General features: G+C 41.8%; 2 protein-coding genes across 3 annotated transcripts in view; one reads left to right on the top strand and one right to left on the bottom strand.

Moving 5' to 3' along the window:
• Positions 1–1,352: 1,352 nt before the first annotated feature.
• On the top strand, positions 1,353–5,400 carry LOC306785494 (proteasome subunit alpha type-4-like). 2 transcript variants are annotated; one of them, XM_079279905.1, is made up of 9 exons: positions 1,353–1,414; positions 1,849–1,876; positions 2,474–2,516; positions 2,667–2,829; positions 2,935–3,012; positions 3,128–3,216; positions 3,630–3,760; positions 4,417–4,540; positions 4,883–5,364. In XM_079279905.1, the coding sequence occupies exons 2-9, from the start codon at positions 1,874–1,876 to the stop codon at positions 5,041–5,043; spliced, it is 792 nt and encodes a 263-aa protein (XP_079136031.1). In that variant the 5' UTR covers positions 1,353–1,414; positions 1,849–1,873; the 3' UTR covers positions 5,044–5,364. The 2 variants fall into 2 exon arrangements, with proteins under 2 accessions (XP_079136031.1, XP_079136032.1); XM_079279906.1 differs by having other exon boundaries at positions 1,377–1,414; positions 1,852–1,876; positions 4,883–5,400.
• Positions 5,401–7,539: 2,139 nt separating this feature from the next.
• The window catches only part of oaz2a (ornithine decarboxylase antizyme 2a), a 9,887-nt gene continuing 8,624 nt past the window's right edge, over positions 7,540–8,802 (bottom strand). Inside the window, 1 exon segment of the mRNA XM_079266584.1 lies at positions 7,540–8,802. This exon segment is cut by the window's right edge and continues 260 nt beyond it. The gene's annotated coding sequence lies outside the window, so the exon portion shown is untranslated.

The following is an 8,802-nucleotide window of genomic DNA, read 5'->3' as shown; positions in this document are numbered from 1 at the left end:
GAATTATACTAAGAACTAAAAAGACTGTAACTTTGTCTAATTCAGACTGTTAATATTCACCATATTAACTTCAACTGAACATTGGAATGCATTTTTGTAGAACGCGAGGACTGTAGATTTTGTCCCCATCATGTACATTGACTTGCATTAGAAAGGAGTCTGACCTGTGTGAACAGGAGGAATGACTACAGCAAGTTTCAATATGCATATCTGACTATTGTGTTAAGACACACTAGTTTATTGTGACTCCTACATTTAGAAATTCTTGGATGATTTATACACTTTTAGTTTCATTTGTGAAAGCAATTTCAGTCTGAGCGGCCGCAGAAAGGAGAAATCTTTTTTTTCTCCTATATTTCGTAATATGAAAACACCACTGAAGGAAGTCACGCAACAAAGTGCAATGTAAGAGCTAAGAATCACATTTATTGGAACCACCATGACTCGAGTTATGAGTTGTGCTGACATCCCATTGAGTTTAGCAAAAATGTATTGACTTGAAGGAAAATAGCAAACATGTCAAAAACTCCTGTCCTATTACATTTGTCGTAAAAATGTATTTTTAAGTATGTACAGTGAAAATATAGAATTACATCTTTCACAACGACATAAAATCTCGCCAGTATTTTGCTGTAAAATTGAAATGGTAGAAGATATGAGTATGTAACTGGAAATGTATACAAAAAAGTGTGGAATGAAAACATTCGTGAGGTTAAAGTCACGTAGGATTTTAAATGTATTTCTCTAACCTTACAGAAGGTTTAAGGTTATGACCAGGGTTTTTTTTCACTTCAAACAAATGCTTTGTGATCGACAGGGAACTTAAAAGGTATGGATTTGTTTTTGAGAGGATAATTCATCGCTACATATTTTCATCGTATGATGTCGATGTTGCTTGTTGGTGAATGAGAAAGTTTCAAAGTAGTTTGGATCCAGAGAAGTCACAAAATAACAGAAAAACTGTACAACGTACCGGTAAATATCTTTAAAATAAAGCACCTCTTTAATTTTCCTCCACTGCTAATAGAGACATGTTCACATGCTGATGCTTGTTTATCAAGATAGTAATACTTTTTTAACAAAGGTTTTTCACTGTATATAAAAACTATTACATATTGTACCAATAAAAAGGCGATAAAAACTGTAAAGACATGTGTTTAAGATTGTGCCTGAAATATTTGCATTATATATATATATATATATATATATATATATATATATATATATCTCAATTGGTCTGATTATCTCACCTTCTGCAGTTGCACTACTATTTTTTTCTATTTTTTAAATGTGTGACATGTGCCATTGGTTCAATGAATTAATAAATGAATTAAAGTGTCGCGCCTACATTTCGTCGACCCGACGCATGTCTGTGATGTCATCAAAACGCGCCTCACAGAAAGCCCTTTAAGCGGTAAGCATTTTTTATTTTTTACAAATTAATATCATAACACAGTCGTAATAACATCGTGTTCTTTCTCGATCAGTGTGAAAAACATGTATAAAAAGTCTCCGTTGTTAGCATAGACTGCATCGCCAGCTAACGTTAAATGCTAAAGCATGAAGCTGTTGCTAACATTTTGTTGAATCATCCCCGTTCGTGTCAACAGTCTAGCGAAGAATGAGCCTTTTCTTTAACGCCATAGTTATTAGTGTACACTTTAACAACATGAAATAATATGAGAAGTTAATACCACTTCGCTAGCTGGTACTGGTTTAACACTGCAGACGTTAACGACTCTTAGTTTGGTCTCTTTCACTTTCACAACCAGCCGCAGATGGCCAAGCTAACGGGTCTTCACTGCCTCATGAAGACACTCAAATCAACTTTGTGTTTGTTCTCCACAGAAGAGTTCAACAGCAATCTGCAAAAATGGTGAGTTAACAGCACTTTGTATGAAGTGTATTTCTATTAATGATGTGCTGCTTGGCTTCTTTCTCTAATGTTCAGATAGAAAAACATCTCTGCGGCCAGTCAGCTCTTTGACATGACGACAACAACAACAACAATGCACCTTTTTATGGATTCTCCAAATCTCAGAATCTAAATAGTTCATTTAGGATTCCAAGTGTGCCCTGAAACGAACTAAATCAATTGAATTGCAGTGTTACCCATTCTACAAGCCCCTTATGAGATATCAATTCGGATTCTTCTAGTTACTGAAAAACGTTTCACACTTCTGTTTCCAAGGAGCCGTTTCATCAACAAGCAGATTCAGTGATATTCTGCTCAGCATCCGCTTGCATATTTCATAGCAACGAGAACGATCTTCAGAGGATTTAAAGAGTAACTGTGCACAAACTTATCAGAATTGTTTGCAGTTGCGGCCTCATGTTGGCATTGAAGGTGTAAGATATTTATGAGAGAAAGCTTCCCATTTGTCCCAACAAAATACTCTTTAATACGTGTTGTCTGTGTTTGGAAGTGAATTAAGTTCCTATTCGCTTTCATGTGTTTTCTGTTTCCTGTCAGTCCCGTCGATATGATTCAAGAACGACCATCTTCTCACCGGAGGGTAAGAGCTCTTCAATAATAAAGCAACTGATGAGGCTGCAAGTTAGACTCTCACATTTTAAACCAGGAGGAAGCATCTAGTTTCTGTTTCTGGCCTCTTGGTGCTCTGTTGCTGCGTCCTGGTCCTGACAGCGCTGTGTGTCCACTGCAGGGCGTCTGTATCAGGTCGAGTATGCCATGGAAGCCATCGGCCACGCTGGCAGCTGCCTGGGAATTTTAGCCAACGACGGAGTGCTGCTGGCCGCTGAGAGGAGGAACATTCACAAGCTGCTGGATGATGTGGTTTTCTCAGAGAAAATCTACAAGCTGAACGAGTGAGTTCCTCCTGCTTAAGCCTTGATGTTGTTTTTAAATAGTAGGTAGGCAGTGTGCAAAGGTTTGTCTTTGCATTGGTCCTACATCTTCCCATGTCCTTGCAGAGACATGGCGTGCAGTGTGGCGGGCATCACATCCGATGCCAACGTACTGATCAGTGAGCTGAGGCTCATCGCACAGAGGTGAGCTCCAGTCAGGCACACGGCCGTCTTCAATTCTGCTGCAGCCGAATGCTTCTGGTGGGACAGAATATAAATAGGGACATAATTGTGATGATCTGTGTTGTTGCTGTTGCAGGTACCTGCTGCAGTACCAGGAGCCAATCCCCTGCGAGCAGCTGGTCACGGCGTTGTGTGACATCAAACAGGCCTACACGCAGTTCGGAGGTACGAAGCAGCGCCTCACAGTTCTGTCACAGCAGGAGTGTTTCATCGGCATGCAGAGTTTACATCCTGATGAAAACTGCTTCTTTTGCTACTTTATTTGGACAGCCGTAGCGTTGCGCTGATGGTCCTGATAAACATTGTTTTGCTGGAGTCTAAATTCCTGCATCCCTTTGATTATTTAAGGGAATGTTTCTTCGCCAACTGATTTACTCTTTGCATCCCAACTATTCAAACTCAAGGGATTCTAAAACCAGAAATAAGTCGTCGTGTCGTTAAAACACAAAGTTATGAAGCTACTGAACATCACGTTTTAAAATAATTTGGTTTCGATAAATCTAAGTTGGGAACAACCAGACCCTCGACATGAGTCAGCGTTATGAAGCCACCGTGTGTGTTCTCGTCTGTCCTCGCAGGAAAGCGTCCCTTTGGCGTGTCGCTGCTCTACATGGGCTGGGACAAACACTACGGCTTCCAGCTCTACCAGAGCGACCCCAGCGGAAACTACGGCGGCTGGAAGGCCACGTGCATCGGAAACAACAGCGCTGTAAGTCTCAACGCTCTCGACCAGGAATTGCTTTACTTCAAATACAGTCGAGTTAGAAAGGAAACTTGTGTGTGTACAGACCAAAACAAGGAAATTATAAAACATATTCCACCGAGTGACACTGGAGGGCGCTGCTGCACGGAGCTTTTAAAACACAATGGCCATGAACGGGGCTGGACCCTCAACAATGAGCATGCTGTGGCCTACTTAGTGCCGACTCTTGGGGCAGCTAATTGTGCAAGTCTTGATTTGATGGTGGCTTTGCTAATGTCAGCGGCTCTTCACAGGGCTGCACACAAAGCATTGTGGGTAACAGAGCCTCTTCAGAGCATTGGGTGAACACCTTCTGTCCAAGAGAAAGCTTCTACGGTGAACAAAAGGTTTCCTAAACAGAGGAGCAATGGTGGAAAGACAAAGAGGTAGAAGGAATATTGCCCTAATGAGCCACCACAGATTAGATCATGTGGGATAACGTCAGTGACATTTGACAGCCGGCAGTAGTGTGAGCGAGAGAATGAGGTTTAAATGGAATCTTCACGGATGAAAACAGATGGAGACAACGATGCGTAAATGCTTCCTACATAAATTCTGCAGCACTAACGAGACGGACGGTGTGTTTAGGAGTGATTTTCTTTTTCTCCTTTGCTCGCTCTCAGGCAGCCGTCTCCATGCTGAAGCAGGACTACAAGGAGGGAGAGATGACGGTTTCCACGGCCCTCGCTCTCGCCGTTAAGGTTCTCAATAACACCATGGACGTCAGCAAGCTGTCTGCAGAGAAAGGTGCGGGTCACCGTACACAGACAGACAGACAGTTAATGAACATAGTGGAGCATTTAGCAGCTCAACAGCCCGATGAGAGACCAGGAAAGTAGATGTTGCACTTTCATCCATCAGGTGGACAGAAACACTACTCAGAGGGATCTTTGTCTTTCAATTGTCAGTCTGGTTGTGCACAAAACATGACTTTATTTGCAAACCCTTCATACAAGATAACATTTGTTCGGAGGACTTTCTACAAACTAAAAGCTTGAATATAGAGAGTCTACAGTAAGTATGTAGATGAACCACAGGTGTCCGTACTCATACGTTACCGTCTGTCTCTCTGTGTGTTTGTTGTTTCAGTGGAGCTCGCCACTCTGACCCGCGAGAACGGAAAGACCTGCATCAAAGTGCTGAAGCAGAAGGAAGTCGAGGCGCTGATCAAGAAGCACGAAGCCGAGGAGGCCAAAGTGGAGAAAGAGAAGAAGGAGAAGGAGCAGAAGGAGAAGGAGAAGGACAAGTAGTCCGTTGCTCCAGTTTGTGTGTGAGATCCAATGTGAATCTTCAGCTATGTTTGCATTTGTGTTGTTCCTTAAAATAAATCCATGTTGTTGGCGTTAACAAGTTTAAATGGTGTAGTATAAGTTCTAGGTCTTAAAGTCATATTTTAAGTTGGAAAAAAAGTTAAGATTCGTCAAAATATGGTAGTTAAAGAAAATGAAGTGTGACTTCAAAGGTTTAGAACGGGTCATAGACTACATTTCATTCGCCTACATCAGTGTGAACAAACTCCTAAATCCATAATGATAACTAGATCAAATATGTTCTCAGTCCTCCGCTGAAGAGGCCGTTCACTGAGGGGCGAAGGTTCAAATCTGCAGGAACTATTAATCATTTTGAACCTGTTTTGACGTTATGCAGTGTCCTGGTTGGATGAAGATGCCTTCACATCCATCTGTAGGCTGTAAAAAGTATTTAGATATTTACATTTATTGACAGAAAAGTCACAAACGGTCAGCGTTGGGCTGATTTAAAACATGGAGTGTTTCAACCCACGAAACAACGATAATAATATCCCATCATATGTCCTATCATGTAGTTTACAGCTGAACATGTTTAAATGAGAGCTCCAGAACAAACTATTGTTTGGTCAGCAGAAAAGTAGGTTTCCATTCAAGCACATCCGATCTTCAGTGGAGTCCCTTTAGAGCGGATTAGATATCCACCGGCTGCTTTTAAACTCCGCTAACCGGATGCTGGAAACCGAGACGGAAGTGTACGTGATGCGGGAACGGCTTATCGGCCTCAATCTGAGGTGACTTTATGCAAAGTCATGGTAAGATTAAGGCCAGCAGGGGACTATCTGCCTCTTGTTTAGTCCAGGGGATTAGTGACACAGCAGACTTCAGCTTTCCAATGCACCGTTGTGACAGTGAGGGAAGGCCCCAAACAGCTGGATGGACTTTGGACAGAAACATGAATTCATTTAACAGAGGGGCCCAGAGACACATGTTAGAGGTGGACATTGTTTGTAGCATTCCTCGTGCTCTGTATGAGTTTTTGGGTGGCAAATGAGTTTCCCGACTGGGGATTAATAAAGTTTTCTAATCTAATAATCTCACACTAGCACACTAACTGAGGGCATTTCCTAGACGGCCTTGATGCAGAGAGACTAATTTGTGGCTTCGAGCATGGACTGCATGTAAGAAGTGGACATAGTCACCATTGAATCTCCTATTCATTTGTGGACTGACTTCTTTTAAGCCTCAAGTTCGGCATTTTGCAACCAGAAGTGACACGAGAGGTTGGAGTACAACCAACATTGGCATTTTTAGGCAACTAAAATGTTACAATTGCCTTTCATGAACTGAGAACACTTTGTGAAAGGGTTAAAGTTGTAAGACGAAAAGATGGACAACGCTGTGGTGGAGACCTGTCAATCACTGTGTAGCCCGCCCTAAAGCAAACCCTGCTTTATGGTCTGTTTGACTCTAAATGGACCATAGTTTACTGAATATACATAGCTGTATTGAAGAAGACTTGAAACTAGAGATTGAGACCATAATCTCATGTTTACAATGTTTACTGAGGGAATTGTCTCATAGACTTCTACACAAACAGAGTCGCCCCCTGATGGCCATTAGAGAGAATGCAGGTTTAACTTTTCAGACCCGGAGGTTGCCGCCTGGTTCTGAGGTGATGTCGGCTTTTGTTGGTAATGACAAGGCTCTAAATGTATAACTGCCACAATCAATGCAGAGAGAACCAGAGAGAGAAATAATGATTTCAAATATGAAAAATCGGCTTTGCAAATGTTTTATTTGGGAAGAAATGCATTCTACACGTTTGTTACACAAATTTCTATTTGGTCTAAAACAGTGAATGTAAACACAAATTTGGGTTGTTCACGAGAAACACTTTTGCTTGTTTAATAAGTGATTTCTGTAATGTGTTTTGTGAAAATTTTTCTATTTTCTGCTGACGTGTTTCTTCCAGGGCCACCTCGGGTCAAAGAACACGGACTGAACGTTCTCCTTCAGGCGGAGACAACAAAGGTTGCTGCTGCATTCGAGACACAGATATAGCACAGCTGAGTTCATCCTGCCCTGACACTGAAAATAGATCTCTAGAATCTAAATCAACCGGCCTGGGAGGTTGTTGCAGTGTTTGGCGGGAAGCCAGCGGTGAGCCGTTATGTACCCGTGAGCTGAGCTGGTCGGGGGATTAGTGCCTGAGTCAGCGATTGGCTGGATCAGAGCTTCACACAACTACACTTCCATTACCTCACATCGGCCTCAGCGTCGCTGCTCTACTTCAATGTTTTCTGATCGCACATCGGTCTTAAGTTGTCTGCCATGGTGTTTTGCTTGTATAGCATTTTCTGAAGCACTTCTTGCTTCAGAAGCAAACTCGCAGTTCAATTCAACTCAAAAATCGGCCTCAGAGGGCTTCACAGTGTACACAGAAGACATCTTATTGTAACAGATGTCTTGAATCTGACAAAAACCAGCAGACACCAATTAAGATAACAAGTTTTATTGTCCCACCCCCCCAAGACAAAAAGTATACAAGTGTGGATTGTCATTGAATGGTTGCTAACTATTACACCGACAACACCAAATAAATCCCTAAACTATCACAGTAAACATTTGAGAAATGTACATAAAAATATACCTCTGAGAAAAATCCTAGATTGACATTTCCTAACAGCTCATTAATAGTCGGGGGGCTCAATCAGCAGCAGTGAAGACTCGTGTGATCTGAACACATGCAGAAGAAGAAAGGGCCCCCGGCCCACCCCGACATGGAGCAGACCGCCATCATATGCCTCAGAGTATGGCCGGCATGGGGAATGTTGCTTTACACACCATAATGGCATGATTTCAAACAAGCAGCACGTTACAGACAGAATGGTTTCTTTGGCATTTTGTTCAGTAAAATAAACCTTTTATTTGCATATATGTAAATGACCTGAAGCGCTCCCGTTGTACCTCTACATTTTCATACAAAACAACATCTCGACTTCTGTCATTTCCCACTTTCACTGCCCGGATAAGACATTTAGCTTTCATCCAGATCGTCAGAAGAAAAACCTTCAGAACAATAAAATTTGTTTAACAACGGATGCTGAGCACAAACCGGGGCTAAAGCTTCACTAGATTCAAACCTTGTATGTACAGTTTAATGCCATCTTACACCAACAATTATTCAGCTTATGATTTTTGAAAGAACAAAAAACAGAAAAGAAACTAAGCGTTTGTTTCTGGGTGTGACGTGCAAAGTGAAAAGTGACTCACACTGTCAGCTTCACAGGGTGATTATTCCACGGAGGAGGAGGAGGAGGAGGAGGAGGAGGAGGAGGAGTTTACATCTGAGAGCTGACAGCTCAACATTCAGGCTGCGTTTTTGCTTTGACACGTCTGGACAGACTAACAGAGTGTTTTGGGCAGATGAGAGCTAAAAATGACAAAATAAACGAGTGATTGACACGTGCTGGAATGGTGCCTCAGGAAGAAGTGACAAGAAATGCCGACATGTGATTTAATGTTATATGTGACAGATCAGGCTTTCACCAATCTATATTATGAGGGAAAACACATTTTATTGACCATAATTCCCTCAACCAAACAGCTCGCACACATGGACAAACCAAAAGTCTCTTTTCTTATAAAAAGGTTGAAGCCGTCAGGAGAGATATGCTGAATTTTAATGTAAAACGCCGCCTTCTCCTGAATGTCAAACAGTTGTTTGTCTGGTTGATGGCAGCACAACCAAATAATGTG

This window comes from Melanostigma gelatinosum (assembly GCF_949748355.1).
Source record: "Melanostigma gelatinosum genome assembly, chromosome: 1".
Lineage (NCBI taxonomy): Eukaryota > Metazoa > Chordata > Actinopteri > Perciformes > Zoarcidae > Melanostigma > Melanostigma gelatinosum.
This window is presented reverse-complemented; position numbering and strand designations above follow the sequence as displayed.

What these genes read in the sequence shown, in the direction of transcription:
- LOC306785494 (XM_079279906.1), top strand. An exon ending in AAAATCTACAAGCTGAACGA is followed by an intron (nt 2,830 to 2,934) that starts GTGAGTTCCTCC and finishes ATGTCCTTGCAG; the next exon opens with AGACATGGCGTGCAGTGTGG. An exon ending in CTGAGGCTCATCGCACAGAG is followed by an intron (nt 3,013 to 3,127) that starts GTGAGCTCCAGT and finishes TTGCTGTTGCAG; the next exon opens with GTACCTGCTGCAGTACCAGG.